This window comes from Micromys minutus, assembly GCF_963924665.1.
Source record: "Micromys minutus genome assembly, chromosome: 13".
Taxonomy (NCBI): Eukaryota; Metazoa; Chordata; class Mammalia; order Rodentia; family Muridae; genus Micromys; species Micromys minutus.
The window spans coordinates 7,883,024-7,899,863 of NC_137982.1; the positions used below are offsets into that span (position 1 = coordinate 7,883,024).

General features: G+C 48.7%; 1 protein-coding gene and 1 pseudogene across 2 annotated transcripts in view; one reads left to right on the forward strand and one right to left on the reverse strand.

Annotated features, from left to right (window-relative positions):
- Nucleotides 1-12,278, forward strand: part of LAMC3 (laminin subunit gamma 3) — a gene marked incomplete at both ends in the record, with an annotated part of 54,852 nt that extends 42,574 nt beyond the window's left edge. Inside the window, 6 exons of the mRNA XM_080927440.1 lie at nt 645-788; nt 3,856-3,958; nt 5,369-5,568; nt 6,884-7,030; nt 8,196-8,295; nt 12,034-12,278. Coding sequence (XP_080783566.1) covers nt 645-788; nt 3,856-3,958; nt 5,369-5,568; nt 6,884-7,030; nt 8,196-8,295; nt 12,034-12,278 — 939 coding nt within the window. The remainder of the gene's footprint in view (nt 1-644; nt 789-3,855; nt 3,959-5,368; nt 5,569-6,883; nt 7,031-8,195; nt 8,296-12,033) is intronic.
- Nucleotides 9,859-10,831, reverse strand: LOC308428876 (mortality factor 4-like protein 1; annotated as a pseudogene). Its single transcript has one exon. The product of its transcript is annotated as a mortality factor 4-like protein 1 (transcript).
- Nucleotides 12,279-16,840: the final 4,562 nt, after the last annotated feature.

The following is a 16,840-nucleotide window of genomic DNA, read 5'->3' on the forward strand; positions in this document are numbered from 1 at the left end:
GAGAGTGTGTGCGTGGCATACACAAGGCCCTAGGTTCCACCCGCAACACAGAGGAAATAAAAAACAGAAAGCTATCCAAGTGTGTTTGGGACAGCAGCTGCCTGTGGCTACCGCCTCCTGGCTCTCCTTGCTTTCTTCACTTGCAATAACCTGGACCCAGATACCACTGAGAGCTCAGGGTTATACACAGCTACCTAGTTCTGCCTTTCTAATATCTGCAACAATGTATTCTGAAGTACAGAGGTCAAGGTTCTGCTGGAAGGAAGAACTGTGGGCCTCGGGGTAGACTCTCTCACCTTGCAGGGAACAAGGGCAATCATACCCACAGGTCAGGACAGGTAGCCAGAGTTGCCCAGGGCTGCTCAGCTAGAGATTGGTGGGGCTGGGATCTGAGCCTCTGATGACAGATTCTCCCGGCCTGGTTTCTCTGTAACCCTGCTATATCCTGCCATTGCCTTGCCCCTGGGTATCTGAGGTGCCTGAGACCACAGCAGGTACTCTGGGATCGGGATCAAACTTTTCAGTTCTGGGCTAGTAGCCACAGGCTGACCCCTCAGCAACCCCTGGCCTCCCCTCCCCCACCCCCAGAGCAGAGAGTCTGGTCTTCAGCCCTACCTGAGCCCACCTTCTCTTCCAATCCTCAGGACTCCCAAGCTAGGGACCTAGGCTATAGAGTGAAGGCCCTGGAGCAGAAACTGGAGCAGAAAGAGCGTGAGGCAGGCCAGGCTGTGGGAGCCTTGCAGATGGAGGCTGGGAGAGCCTGGCAGAAGATGGAGCCCTTTATGCAGGTCAGCTTCGGATCTGGGATCTGGAAGAGGGAGAGGCTGCCTCCAAGGGATACTGGGAGGGGTGGGGTGGAGTGGGGGTGGGGTGCAAACATGAAAAGTAGCTCTTCCAAGAGTCCAGTGCCTTCATCGAAATGCCTGAGAGCTTCAAGGCAGCCAAGCTAAGGGAGAGAAGTCTGGTTGCTGAGAAGAGAGGAAAGCGGTGAGGTAAAAGAGAATGGACAGACGGACCCCGGTGGGCAGGTGGACGATAAAGACAACATCCATGTACACTCTTGAGTCAGCCACAGGATGGATGACTCTTGTGTCTCTTCCTTTCTTCTGCCCATGGATATTCCATGCTCAGAGGCACCCACTCTGGGCAGTCCTAGGAACTCAGTGTTAAGTCACACAGTCTGGTGTTCAGCCCAGAGAGATGACGTCAGATGGGGTTGGAGGTTTCTAGAATGGGCAGTTTAACTCAGAACATCCTGCTAACGTATAGAAGATCCATTTAAAGTTATTATGCTGGACTATTTTTCTTGGAGGGTAATTTCAGACGATGGGAAGGTTCTATGTACAGCACCCAAAGATTTCAGACCCTTCCTACAGGGCTATTTGATGTTGTTGTCTTAGCCAGCCACAGGGTATGTGCTAAATTCAGGAGAGCAGTGTGACACCACCCAGCGCAGCCTACTGACCAGATTCAACCCCTGCAATGGTAGTCATGGCTTCCCCACAGGCTCCTCGGCTTTCCTATGAACCCAGGAGACAACTTCTCTTGAGGAGAAAGGAAGTATTTGAGGATTGGACACAGGGCCTGACACCTACCCAGGCGAGCTGTGCTGTGTTGAGGACCCTACATAGTGCCCTCTGAACTGACCTATATCCCCCATCAGAGGAAGCCAGGAAAAGAGGCAGCCTCTGCAGATACTCTGGGATCTGAGTCTTATGAGGGACAGACCCTCCTCTGCAGATGCTCTGTTGCCTACGGTCCTCACAGCCCCTCCTTCTCCCACCCTTACAGCCCCGCCCCCTACCACCCTCACAGCTCCTCCCACTCCCCCACAGCTCCTTCCCCTCACCCCCCCCCCCCCCGTTCCTCCCACCCTCACAGCCCCTCCTCCTCCCCTCACAGCCCCTCCCCTTCCCCAGTCCCTCTCACCCTCACGGACCCTTCCCCTCCCCTTCATAGCCCCTGCCCCTACTACCCTCACAACCCCTCCTCTTTCCCCCAGTCCTTACCACCCTCACAGCCCCTCCCCCTACCACTCTCACAGCCCCTTTCCGTCCCACACAACCTCCAGAGCCAGAAACTGAGGCTTCCCTCGCTCTTCAAACCCACCTTGTTTATTTGTAGCAAATCATACCAGAAGCCACTTTTTTCAGCCTCAAACATTGTATTGATTGTTGCTAAGTATCTACTTTGGAACTCCCAAGAGCAGCCAGTTAAATAAATATTTATATGTGCCGTGAAGACACAATGGAACCTAAAGCTTGTTGTAAGTGTGCTGCCGCTAGGCCAGTGTTCCCCCTCTCTCCATAAAGCTTTGTATTTGAACTGCGCAAGCACTTTAGAGTTTGGAAATAAAAGTTTACTCCCACGTCAAGGACAATTTACTCTGCTCAGTGGCCGTTGGCCCCTTAACCATGCTGATCTACCCCTCTCTATGTTCTAGAACATTCATCCCAGACACTAAAAGTAACTCAGCCCCCCTTTTATTTTTATTTATTTATTACATTTATTAAGATTTTGTGTCTCAGCATGGGGAGGGCAACCGGAGGACAGCTTGTGGGAGCCTGTTGTCTCCTGCTGTGTGAGCCCTTGAGATCCTTGACCCACTGAGCCACCTGGCCAGCCCAAATGCTTTTCTTAAAAAACTTTTTATTAGCATATATTAATTACACATAACATTATGTTTCATGATGATAACTTCACATGTGTGACATGATTATTTCAATCATGTTACCTGTCTGTCATTCATCCTTTTATGGGGCAGTGTCACAGGGTCCCACTCCTCCCCAGGGAGGAGCTAATGATCAATGGAGAATCATTGACTGTACAGACTGTGCTATGGGACAAGGCTCCTGGCTTGTTTTCCCCACAAGTCCTGTCTTCTGTGTAAGTAAGTCAGTGAGCTTGCTTACGGGATCATGCCTTCTATCTCAGTCACTATTCTCCTGATGTGCTGAGACACCAGGACCAGAGCAACTTACAAAAGAAAGCAGTTAATTGGGGCTTGCTTTCCATTTCTCCATCTCGAGGGGTTCAGTCAGTATCATCACAGCGGGGAGCATGGTAGCAGGCAGGTGGGAAGGCAGACCTGTGCTGAGGCAGAGAGAGAGCAAGACCAAACTTTTGAAACCTCGAAGCCCACCCTCAGCGACCTCCTCCAACAAGGCCACACACACAATCCAATTCCACCAACTGGGGATCAAACATTCAAATATATAAGTCCATTTTCATTCAGACCATCCCATGTGTGGGTACCATAACCGTGCCTACACTACTAAAGACAATGTCTCTTCCACCATCACTGCCTCAGTATAAATCCGCAGGGAGGAGCAGGAACTTGACATGCCCGCCCTATAACAGAATGCTGATGCTGAGGGGCTTAATGGTATGCAGGGCTTGTGCAGATTGGCCCAGCTGCTGTGAGTTCAAGAATTCAAAGTTGAAGCCAGGCCCTGCAATCAGCTTCCTGTGACTCTTACATTCTTTGTGTCCTCTCTTGCACAATCAAACTTGAGTTCTTTCCTATCTGGTCACATCTGGCAGCCATGGGGCAGGTGTTGCTCCTCTGTGAGGAGAAGCTCTTTAATAGCCTAGGGCTCATAGAGCAGAGTCAGAGACCGAAGTGTGTGGTCCTTCTCCTCCTCAGGCTCTTGTTTTCTGGTTATCCTCCAGGCTTCTGAGAACAGGGGTCTTCTTGGGATTGATTTGGGGCTCCAATCATGCAATCAGATTGGGGTTTTAGAATCAAGGCTAACTCCTGTCAGTGATTCTGAGGTTTGGGGGCCTAGCCTGATCATCTGGGGCCCCTTGATCTCTCTCCAGACAGCTACCCTGTCTTTCTCTTCCTCTTTCCAGCTACGCAATAAGACCACAGCTGCCCTGACACAGGCTTCCTCAGCTGTCCAAGCTGCCGAGGTGACCGTCATAGGAGCGAAGACCCTGCTAGCTGACCTAGAGGGTACGTGTGCCCTGCTGAGTCCTGGATGCTGACAGTCAACTTGCCTTAGCCAGGGATGCCTCGCCACAGGGAACAGAGTCTAGTTATGTAGACTTAGGCCAGGTAGACCAGTCCCTCTGCCTCTCGGGACTTCCACGATGTGACCTGTTTTACAGGTGGATAGACTAAAAAAATCAATTGCTTATCGGTCCTTGAGTCAGAGCTGGGCGCTCTCTAGCTCTCTACCTCAGGGAATGCTGGGTGATTGGCTCCTCCCACGTACCATCTTTGCTCCAGACAGAAGCCTTTGTGACTCTGTCCACTTTCCTCAGTATCTGCCGACCCCTGCTCAATGCACACTGGAAATGATGCTGGGATAGGGCAAATCTTGTCTTCTAGCTTCCTTGAGGCCTAAGGTCCTGGTCACTCACTCAATGGGGCCTCCTATGAAAAGGACATGGCTGTGTGTGAGCTTCTGTAACCGAGAGTCGCATTTAGGGAAATGTAAATTTATGTTATGGAATGTCATGGGTTATTTTAGGGGGCATCAGCACTGTGAAGGGTTTTTTTTTTTTTTTTGGATACTCTCTGTATTTAAATTTCTTTTTTTTTTAAATTAGATATTCTCTGTATTTACAATTCAGGTGTTATTCCCTTTCTACCAATCCCCTCCCCCCTCCCCCTGTCATTGAGGTGCTCCCTCTCCCAACCTCCCTCTTCTTCCTCAGCGTTCCCCTACACTGGGAAAATGAGCCTTCACTGGCTCAAAGTCCTCTCCTCTCACTGATGCCAGAGAATGCCATCCTCTGCACCTGGAGCCATGGGTCTCTCCATTTGTACTCATTGGTTGGTGTTTTAGTCCCTGGGAGCTGTGGTGGGTTTGGTTAGTTGATCATTTTGTTCTTCCCATGGGACTGTGGAGGGTTATATATGCCCCTTGTATGTCACATGACTCCCTGCTCTCAGCTCCCTTCTCCCCACACTGAGACGTCCACGACCTCTCCCTAAGTATCACCTCCTCCCTGTTGAAAGACAAGGCTTTGCACGTGTTGGGTAGAAATTTGTCCCTCTGGTTCTTTTCCATATCCCAAAAGATGAACTTCCAACCTCAACCCCAAACTCTTCCCAGCCTGTCCCATCACAAAGTAGAAATGTTTTAGGCTGTGACTACCATGTGATGTGAGTTTAACAGAGAGACCACAATGCAGACACATGACAGCATATGGGCCTTTGCATTCAGTGAGGACAATGTCTCATTTCTTTTGTTATTCCCCAGGGTCCCTTAAGAAGGGGCCACATAGATCTCCTCTGTCTCCAACCTCCACTCCCATTGTCCAAAGTCCAGAGCTGGCCAAGCGTCTGCAGTTGACACCTTGTAGGCTTACAAATGTGAGTCTGTTCCTCCTGCCACAGCCTTGGCCGATTTTGCAGGAATGAAGCTGAGGTTTCCTCTACCCAAGGAGCAGGCAGCGTTGAAGAGGAAAGCAGGCAGCATCAGGACCAGGTTCCTGGAGGACACAAAGAGGAAGACCAAGCAGGCAGAGAGGATGCTGGGAAATGCTGCCTCTCTCTCCTCCATTGCTAAGAAGAACAGTGAAGAGGCAGAAGTGATGTTCAAGGACAATGCCAAGGTCAGGCTCAGAACAGCAGCAGCTTTCTCAGGTTTGGTGCCCATGATGCCACATCGCTGAACGGCTGTGGGTCCTGGCTTCCAGACCAAGAGTTCATGTGGGTGACCTCATGAATTCTCCAAGGAGTCGCTGGTGGCCCTGTGAGAATGTGAAGACTCAATCTAGGCTGAGACAAATTCAAGGCTTAAGTCATGTGACCAGGACTCATACTTGGGTCCATTGGGATGTTCTCTAAACATCTAGATTTTCTTTGTTTTATTTATTTCATCTTATTTATATTTGATATCATTTTTATATCTACTTATTTTATTTGTACAAATGTTTCCTCTGCATGTGTGTATTTGTACTATGGATGTGCCTGATATAGAAAGAAGTCAGAAGCTGGTGCTAGAGCCCCTGGCTGTGAACTGTAGGTGTGGGCAAGTGACCCAGGTCCACTGAGCAACAACTGCTCTCAACTGCTGAGTCATCTCTTCAGCCCCACCCACCTCACGTATTCCAGACTGGCCTTGAACTCACTATCTGGCTGAGAATAACCTTGAACTTTTGATTACCCACCCCCACCCCAGTTTATCCCCTCCTTGCTCAGGGCCTCAAGCAATTAAGGCAAATATAGCCAAATGAGCCACATTCCCCAGCTCCTAGGCTTTCTTTACCTAGGGCCAAATTCTAACTGGTGTGTGTGTGTGTGTGTGTGTGTGTGTGTGTCCATGTGTCCTGTCCTCAGACCCAATATTCACATCCATGTGAACTCTCTTCATTGGTGCCTAAATTCTTGAAGGGCTGACTTAAAACTGAGAGCTCTAGGTGCAGTTTCTTGTCCCATGATTCCTCTTCCCTCTGCCTGGACCTCTGTTTCCCCATCTATAAAATAGGTGGAATTTCTCCACTAAGGAAGAATGAGTAATTTGTACTGGAATTTGTCCTGCCTCCAGTGCATACCTATTGAATGTGGGAAAGAATAAATGTGTGTGTGTGTGTGTGTGTGTGTGTGTGTTCTACATTATGAAGTACACTGTTTGGCATCATGTCATAAGAAATATTGTCCAAGCCAGACAGACCTGGTACAAATCTCTATCCCAGCTACTTTGATGGCTGATACAGGAGGATCACAAATCCAAGGCTGTCCTAGGTAACTTAGAGAACTCTTCAAAATAAAACACAAACACAGGTCTTGGCGCGGAGATCTGCTGTAAAGTGCTTACTTAGCATGTTTGAGGCCCTGTTCCAGCTCCAGTACTGAAGAAGAAAAACAAAGAACAAAATTCCTCTTTCCCAAAGCCTTGCTCTTCCCTTCCCCGCTGCTGTCTTGTAGCTCGCCAAAGCTTTGCTGCGGGAAGGGAAGCAGAGCTACCGCCGTGCCAGTCGACTAGCCAGCCAGACCCGGGCCACGCTCGGCCAGGCATCTCTCGGGGTGCTGACCTCAGAAGCACAGAAACGGGAGCTGGAAGAGGCTAAGCAGGTGGGTGTGCATAGCTTTCACCCAATTCCCCCTATGCCCAGAGTCTTAGGACTGTCATCGCTGTGACGAAACACCATGACCAAAGCATCTTCAGAAGGAAAGGATTTATTCCACTTAGATTTCCAGATAACAATCCATCACTGGGGGAAGTCAGAAAACTGAAGCAGGGCAAGGAGGCAGGAGCCGATGCAGAGGACATGGAGGGTGCAGTTTATGTTCAGCCTGCTTTCTTACAGTAACCAAACCACCATCCCAGGGGTGACTCCACCCAGCATGCCTGGGCACATCCACATCAATCACTAATTAAGAAATTGTCCTTGGGGCTGGAGAGATAACTCAGTGGTTAAGAGCTCTAAGTCCGCTCTTCCAAAAGTCCTGAGATTAATTCCCAGCAACGTCATGGTGGCTCACAACCATCTGTAATGCTGTAACGGGATTCAACACCCTCTCCTGACATGCATGCATACATGTAAACACAGCACTCAAATACATAGAGAGAGAGAAAGAAAGAAGGAAAGAAGGAAAGGAGGGAGGAAGGGAGGAAGGAAGGAAAGAAAAAAAAGAGGAAAGGAGGGAGAAAAGAAAGAAGGGAGGGAGGGAGGAAGGAAAGATAGAAAGAAAGAAAGAAGGAAAGAAAGAAAGAAGGAAGGAAGGAAAGGTGGGGAGAAGGAAAAGAGGAAAGGAGGGAGGAAAGAAAGAAGGGAGGGAGGAAGGAAAGAAAGAAAGAGAGAAGGAAAAGAGGAAAGGAGGGAGGAAAGAAAGAAGAGAGGGAGGAAGGAAGGAAAGAAAGAAAGAAAAAAGAAGGAAAAGAGGAAAGGGGGGAGGAAAGAAAGAAAAAAGGGAGGGAGGAAGGAAGGAAGGAAAGAAAGAAAGAAAGGAGGAAAAGAGGAAAGGAGGGAGAAAAGAAAGAAGGGAGGGAGGAAGGAAGGAAAGAAAGAAAGAGAGAGAGAGAAAGAAGGAAGGAAGAAATAAAGAAAGAAAGAAAGAAAGGAAAAGAGAAAGAAAGAAAATATCCTCCAGGCTTGTCTGCAGCTCAATCTTACAGGGACATTTTCTCAGCTAAGATTCCTACCTCTCAGATGCCTAGCTTGTGTCAAATTGACATTAAGCTAGCCAGCACACCTGGCCACCCCAGGAAGCCACTAAGATGTTCTTTCTGGTCAAGGTGGCCTCTGGGCTGAGCACTGTGGAGCGCCAGATCCGAGAGTCTCGGATCTCCTTGGAGAAGGACACCAAGGTCCTGTCAGAGCTGCTTGTGAAGCTCGGTAAGGAGACCCCAAGGCGAGTTCCTGGGGGTCTAACCCTCTGCCTGTTACCCTAGGCCCAATCTGCCTGTTACCCCAGGCCCAATCAGGGAAGTGGCCACTGGCCTCTTACCTGAAATTTCATATGGCTGATGGCTTTATCTCCTGCAGCTCCTGCATCCCATCCTTCTTCCCCGAGTCCTGGTGATTCTTTGTTCCTTCCTGCATCCTGCCCTGTGCCCAGTCATTGGCCATTGACATCTTTATTGATTAATCAAAAACTAATTGGGAACAAGGACCTTTATCATTTGGACATGCAGATTCCCAATTGAATCGAAGCATTAGAACCAATCTCCAGTACTCACTGATTTGTTGATTTGGTTTGGCTGGCTTGCCTGCAAGTTGCAAGAATCCTTTCCTGTCTTTCCCATTCACAAGCACAATGGTACACACCATGTATGTACATACACTAAATTAATAAATATAATTTTTAAAAAGTTTAAAGGATGCAGTCCCTAAGGGTTGCCACCTCAAGAAGTTAGATTCTATCTGTGGATAAAGACATTGAAGATGCCAGGGTATTTATTCATAATCCAATCTCCTCTTGATGGTTGGATCCACCAGCTGGAACCACATTTTCAGCCCATGAGCATTGTGGGGGATACTTTGCATTCTCTTATATATGACCATATAACAGCCTTCCCCTTCCCTTTCTTGCCCTCTGACCCTGTGTTCTTTGCCTGGGAGGTTCAGAAGGATCTGGAAGGATTAGAAGCCACTTGGTGTCGACTTCTGCCCTGTCACTTCCCCACCCAGTTGAGCTCCATTTTCCTTTCTTTCTTTCTTTCTTTCTTTCTTTCTTTCTTTCTTTCTTTCTTTCTTTCTCTCTCTCTCTCTCTCTCTCTCTCTCTCTCTCTCTCTTTCTTTCTTTCTTTCTTTCTTTTTTCTTTTTTTGAAATTTAAAGAAAAAATTTATTGAAGATCTGAAAAACAACTCCTACAAGATTGACTTTTCCATAAAACTGTAGCTACACGACACATTGCGTCTATCATGTTAAAACGGGCATTAGACACAAATACAAAAACCGTGAAAACAAGCCACCATTCTTTAACAATTGAGCAAAGATAAAATGCTAAGGAACAACGTGGATGACTTGCAAAGGATGGGCTTTTTAAGCACCATTAAAAAAAGAGCACAGATGGACAAGTGTTCAGTTATAGACACTGAAGTGACCTTTGGCACTAGGAATCAGAGCACTTTGTCACAGAGCATTAATACATAGTATAAAAGTGCGTAGTGTCAAAGGAACAGAACCACCAGGGTTCAAAAGCAGCTTTGTCAACAGCAAACCCTCTACAACATGTCTCTCTGTTGTCCATCACTGATACACTGGTAGAAACTTTGAAATAAAAAAAAAAGAGAAAAGGAGCAGTTACTCCTTTTATTTTCTCTGTTTAAACAGAAAACAGACATCAACTCTGTTATACACTAACAGTCTTCAGAGTATATCATTTGTACAAGAGAAGGACTAAGAACCAAACTGTTTACAGAGACCCAACCACAAGTGAGAGAGAGCACACCCCTCACACGGCTTTCTGATGGCACTCGGGAGAAGCCACTTCATAATCATGGGCACTGAACAAAGTTGCAGAATTCTTCGCCAGGTACTTGAGGAAATCATGTAGATAGTTCAGTAATAAAGCAAGGCTTTTCTCATCTAGAGGTGTATAGGTCAACATCGCTCCAATTTGCACAAATAATCTCAGTAAATGTGGCGCTCCATACACCTGGGACATGGGTACATCGGGGTGATTGGCCAGAATTTCAGCGTACTGTGGTCTCTCAAATTTGTAGAGCAGCTGAGTGCCCAACATTACACTGAAGTGCTCCTTTATCCCTGCCACAACCTCATTAACAGCACACTCCTTATTATCTGTATTTCCTCGAGACTTCTTATAATTTGCATAATCCTCCAAAATGGAATCCACACTCTTCTTGGCAGGAAGATAAAAAAAGCTGCTTTTATCTGGTGATTAAGTCCCAGTCATCCACAAGCCATGGTTTCAGCTCTTCAGGAATCTCCACTTTAACTTCAACTCTGTTCATAAATGTTTCTTCATTTTCAACAGTAGGATCTACCCGGGCTCTCTTCTTCCTAGGAGGCTGAGGTGTCTCACTGGTACTGCCACCATCTCCATTTCCAGGTGTTTTCTGCTTGTTCTTTTTTGTTTTCTCTTCAACGTTTTTCTGTTGCAGACCAGATGTCTTCTTCCCTGGAGCAGCCCCTCTCCTCTTGCCCTCTGCATATTGTTCCTGATTGGCCTTTTGAAGTTCTCGCTGTTTCTGCAAATTGGTGTCCACGTATTTGAGTACTCTGCTTTCTGGCACCCATTCATCCCAATTTTTATTCCAACCACTGTAATGGATAAAGTACTTCACTTGTTTGTCCTTTATGGCAACCTTTACACACTTTGCTTCATAAAGAAGAGGCCAATGAAAGCACAGCACTCGCTCAACCTCCTGGAATTTAGGCTTTGGGTCCTGCTTGGGCGCCATTTAAAAGTGATTTGCTGCCTCCTCCTTCTCCCACCACCCCCAACTAACTGCCCCCTACTCTCTACCCAGAGCTCCATTTTTCTGTTGAATGTCATACTTGATGACAAGGTGGCAAGGACTTGACCTCCATGCTACCACACTGCATTCCAGTGTAAGCACCTGGCCCCATTCTTTGTCTCTTGGAGAGGCTCATTCCTAAGACATGAATGGAATTCGTGCAGGGGCCAGGGTGGGAAACCCACTGCTTGCCCTCTGAGCCTGCAGTCCTTCTTGTCTCTCCTGTTTCCCTGACCCAGTCTGAATCTGGACACCGCAGTCTACTCAGTGAGCCCACTTACCCACATATGATGCTATCTACAAATGTGTGCAGACATTTGAGACAGCATAGATCCTGTGACCTCTCTCACACAGTTTTGTAGATGAAGAAAACAGGTGTTAGGAGGGAACTCACTAAGACCTTAAAAAAAAAAAAGATTGAGCCAAGAAATGGCTCAGTGGGTGAGCACCCGAATTCCAACCCTGGTACCCACATAGTGGAGAGAGGGAGAGAACAGACTCCCACATGCACCTTACCCCACAGCAAATAAATAAATATAAATCAGGTATTAGGAATAAAAAGCCTGCTGGTGGGTGGTGGCATATACCTTAAATCCCAGCACTCAGGAGACAGAGGCATAACTCTATAAGTTCAAGGTCAGCCTGGTCTACAAAACGAGTTCCAGGACAGCCGAGATTACAAAAGAATAAATAAACCCTTGAGACTCTCTTTAAAATTTAAAAATTTTTATCTGACACATGAGTATTTCAACTGTATGTATGTAAGTCCCCCATATTCAGTGCCCACAGAGGCAGAAGAGGGTGCAAGGTACCCTGGCATTGGAATTACAGATGGTTGTGAGCTACCATTGTGGGTGCTGAGATCTGAACCCAGGTCCTCTGAAAGAGTAGCAAGTGCTCTTAACTGCTGAGCCATCTCTCCAGCTCCAGTTCTTCACTCTGCATGTGAGCTCTGTAGTAACATGGACACCCAGGCCTTCACACGCTCTCGTAGCCACTCCCGGGCCTGGCCTTTTTTTTTTTTTTTTTTTTTTTTTTTCAATTTGTGGTGAACAGACCAGTTTCTGGGTATCTGACCCGGGGCGTGGGCTCCCAGGGCCTGCAGGCAGCTGGCTCCTGCTGAGGCTGTCTGTGCTCCTCTACAGGGTCCCTGGGTACCCACCAAGCCCCTGCTCAGACCTTGAATGAGACCCAGCGGGCACTAGAAAGCTTGAGGCTGCAGCTGGATTCTCATGGTGCCCTGCATCACAAACTGAGGCAGCTGGAGGAAGAGTCTGCTCGACAGGAGCTGCAGATCCAGAGCTTTGAGAACGACCTCGTCGAGATCCGCGCTAACAAGCACAACTTGGAGACCATTCTGAGCAGTCTACCCAAGAATTGTGCCAGCTAGACCCTGGCACACTCTCCCCACCCTACCATTTCCTGTCCACTCTCCGTAGATGTCCCAGGTCTGCCTGTTGTATGTTCATGTGAATGTTTGTTTGCGGGTGTGTCTTCGGACTGAGCAGCAGTAAGTATGTGTTCCCACCTCCACAGATGGCCCTGTGTGTAGCCCTCAGTGTGTGCTTCTTACACTTGCATCAGAATATACACCCCAGTGTCAGTAAGAGGCATGCCTGCATTTGCACATATGTGTGTGTGCTGCACTTATGTGTTCAAGACCACCTGTGCATAAACACACTTGAGAGTCTAGAGCTGTCAAGAGGCAGTCCTGAGCTTGGGCACACTCTGTATCCTAGGTGGGATAATAAAAAATATTATATTTATATGTGATGTATTCCCTGCAGGGCTGACATATCTACAACCCTCCCTCTAAAAATCAGGTGCCAAACAGGGGTGGTACCTCTGAGGCTGAGAAACTATCCTCAGAGATCTTGAGAAGCCTCAGAAAGCCCTCATTCATGGTCTCAGGGCTGGCCCTGGGCCCACTATGTTCCTCTGTCCCCTAAGTGGTCACCCAGAAGCTCTGAGAACTAAGGTACCAGAAATGCCCAGATTCTAACAGCGTTGCCAGAAGTGGCACCTGAGGCCATGCATGGGGGCCCGCAAAGCCCACAGGGTAAGGCACACATAATCAGGATCTTTTGTGAATGATTCCCTCTGAGGATCTGGATCTACAGCTGTTTCATTGAGAGAAGTACCTGACCTGAAGAACCAGGTTCTTCAGGGTCTGGGTCATGAGGCCTCAAGCAGACACTGGGAACAGCCCTTTGTGCCTTGCTGAGCCGGTTATGATTGACTGGTCCTGTGGCCCTACCTGTCATGAAGTACGCCACAGGTATGTGGAAGCGGGGCTGTCATTCTAGGCCTGTTGCTCATGACTGCTTCCTCCCAGAAATCCCTGCCATTTTCTTCCTGATGCCTCCTCTTCTTCTCAGAGCTCTTTTGGTACACAGCAGGGCCTAGGCACTGGGATAACAGCTGCCTTTGCAAGCACAATCCTTTCCCCAGGTTCCAGAGAAACTGATAGTTATGTGGACTGATTCTGATTATGAGGAAATAAAGGACCCTTTTCTGAGCTGTGTGCTGTGCCTTTGATCTTCCAGTGCTGGTGTGGCAGCCTGGGCCTGCTGTGGGTCTACACAGAGCACTTCCTGTGGCTAGCCCTGAAAGCAGGTAGAGCTTACATTTGTGATCCCACATGTGGGGAGGAAGCTGGCAGGACTGGGCTGGTGTCATGCTGCGGTCTGTCCTGTTGGGCTTTGCAGGGGCATTGTGACCACCGCCTTTCCTCTCAGATCCAAGTGGCGAAAGGTTTCAGTCAAAGGTGAGGGGTCCGGTAGAGGGGGTACAGAGAGAGCTCCTTGCTGATGTCTGTTCAGGGTGGAGACACTGAGGCAGAGAACTGAACTTAATTCTGTCCAGTAGAACGGTAAGGGGAAAGGAGGGACACCATTGTGGGGAGGAGGGCTTGAGCCTGGGCATAGGAGGATGGAGAGACACAGGGGAGAACGGCCCATTTAAGATGATAGGCAGCAGCCAAGGTTACAGGGCACCAGCCTGACCAGCATAGGTCATTGCAAACTTAGATTAGGGCAGGTTGTAAAGCATGCTCTATTCTGTCAAGGCTTTTGGCCACAAGGCCGAAATGATTGTCAGATTAGCTTCAGCAGGAAAGTGGGCGTCACTGGGAGGGTGGTTTGGAATCCTGAGCTAGGAGAGGCTGCCAAGCTTTAGCCAAGCCTGGAGCCTGGGGCTGCTGTGATAGGCAGCTTTTTCTTTCTGCTTCCTTCCTGGGTCCCAGCTTTGCTTTTTTCTCTTTGCTTAGGTCTTGCCTCTACACATTAGCTTTCCTCGTCTTTCTTGTACTTAATGGTTGATGATATTACACACCCCCCACCCCCATCCTCCACAAAGCCCTGGGCTTAAATGTTATCAGCTCATTATTTTTATTTTTATTCTTTTTTTTTTCCAAGACAGGGGTTCTCTGTGTAGCCCTGGATGTCCTGGAACTTGCTCTATAAACCACACTCAGAAAGCTGCCTGCCTCTGCCTCCCAAGTGCTGAGATGAAAGGTGTGAGGTACATTATTTTTGAGATTGCATTCATTTTTGTTTTATATGTATGTGTGCTTTGCCTGCATGCATACCTGGGAACCACATGCATGCTTCAGGTCCTCTGGGACTGGAGTTACAGTTAGTTGTCAGCTGCCCTGTGAGTGCTGGAAGCCAAACCCAGACAATTCTGGACAAAGAGACAATTCTTTTAACTGCTGAGCCACAACTCCAGCCTCAGGTCAAATGTTTGAGTGGTCATGTCTCCTGCTTGGCCAAAATAACAGGAATTTTGTGTTCAAGGCTTTGTGGTGAGACGTACCATATACCTATGGGGAAAGTGTTCCGAGTAGAGGTGCATTCCTCCAGAGAGAACCATAAGACCAAGGTGAAGCTGTGGTTGATGTGGCTGGTGTTTTATGCTGAGTGTAATGGACATCATTGGGGTAGAATCAACGTGCCAGGGTTGGGGTAGAAAGACTGAAGACAGAGGATTGGGTAATCAGGATGTGTGTGTGGTGTAAAAGAGACAGGAGTTCTAAAAACAAAGTACTGGGCATGATCTGGCATTCCTCTGGTTTTAACCCAGTTTCTCCACTGACAGATGGTCAACCTCTACTCACATGAGCCATGATGTACAGCAAAGCACAGTACCAGCATCCCCAGTGGGTGGAGACCACAAGTCTCAGGCCTGACACGTGACTCATACTGTATGGGTCTGGTCATGCCTGGGGTATGCAGAGCCACTCAGAAGGCCCAGAGGTGGGGCAGCTCATGACTGAGCGGAGTGCAGCAGCTGAACATCTGGCTAACAAGTCAGCCAGCTGAGCAATAGAACTTGGGGTGGCCCCTGTCCTATCCCATGAAACAGCCAGGAACAGCCGTGTAGGCGGGTCTCCTCCGAGGTGAAGACACTCCATCCTGTAGGGGAGCTCTTCAAGCAGGGAGGTAAACAACCCAAAACAATAGCTTCAAGAGCTCCATGAAACTGAGCAGATTCCCCAGGCCCCTCTCTGCCAGCCTCAGCAGAGGCGAGCTGCAAAGAAGACTTAGACAAGAGCTCCCTTCGGATTAGACCAACTTGGGAAAGGAGACTCTCTATCTAACCTGTCACACTGTAGGCCATTAGGTTCCCAGCTTTGTGAGCTGTAACCCATACTGGGGGAGGGGGTGTCTTTGGTGACACAGCTGTAAGTCAGTTCTGCTCCTGTAAAAAACCCTTCACCAGTATTCCTGTCGGTAACCCCAATAAAACTCATTGGCTCACCAAGCTGGACTTTGGTGGTATCTGTAATTAGATCTCTCGTGGGTTCCTGAACTGGGGTGAGTGAGTGTGTGCGCTGTGTCTCCCCCAGGAAAAGTTTGTCACACAATAACAGCTAAGCCAGCTAGCTGGGGCCATGGGCATCCTGAGACTGAACCCGTTCTGAATCCAGTTCCTGCCTGAGCTTTCAGAGAGAACACTGCTGTGCAGGCCCTTGTGGGTCCACTTCTACAGCGCAGTCCCTGCTCCTGGTTCTCAGATTCTGCTGATTAGGGAGCTTGGGTCAAGTGCCCAGCTTCAGACGGTGGGATGAATGAATGTGCAGAGGGAGGAGCCTAAGATCAGGAGCCCTGCCCTCTCAAACATCTTTGCTCACCTTAGCCCCATATTATTCTATCTGGACCACTGGACTCCCCTGTGTGAGCTTGGTTACCTGCCCCAAAAGGACAGTCAGCTGGTTTAGGGAGTCCAGACTTGAGACAAGTCCGGGATGGGATTTCCTGGATCCCCAGAGACATGCTGGAGGTGGTAGCGGCTCCTTCCTTTTGTCTAGGACAATCCTGACCTGTGTCCACAATGTAACAATTCCGGGAAAACCCTTTCTCTAGAAGATCTTTCAGGTTGGACACTAGAATTTATGATCTCTTTCTTTACAAGTTCTTACCCCAGTTCTTGCATGTCCAGTCTGGCTTCTCAAGTTCCAGGCTGCTTCTTTACCACCCTAGAGGACTTGTGTCCCAGCTTCAGCTTCCAGACTTTTCTAATAGGCATACCGGTACAACTTCAGAGTTAGGGTAATGACACAAAAAGGCAAGTGTCAGGTACCCCGTGAGCACCAACACACGTATTATCTAAAATATTGGTGTCATAGTGGCGCTACCGGGCAAAGGTGACTGTAAGGTGACATCCTCTGTTGGCACTTGATCTTCACAACCAGCTCTGCGAAGTTAATAGTGAGATGTGATATTGTCTCTTCTGGTGACGGAAAAGAGGGCGTTCCCATCTTGCATTTTCCGCGTCCTCCAGTAGAGGGGCAGCGGCGGGCTAGGCGTCCAGCTGAACAGCGGGCTTTGATGCCCCGGGTGCGCGCGGCCGCGGGGAGGGGGGCAGGAGGCGGGCCGCCGGCGGGGCGGGGTGTGTCCGGCCGAGAGGTTCCTCCGCCCCTGGGTCCCGTCGCCACACGCCGCCGAAGGT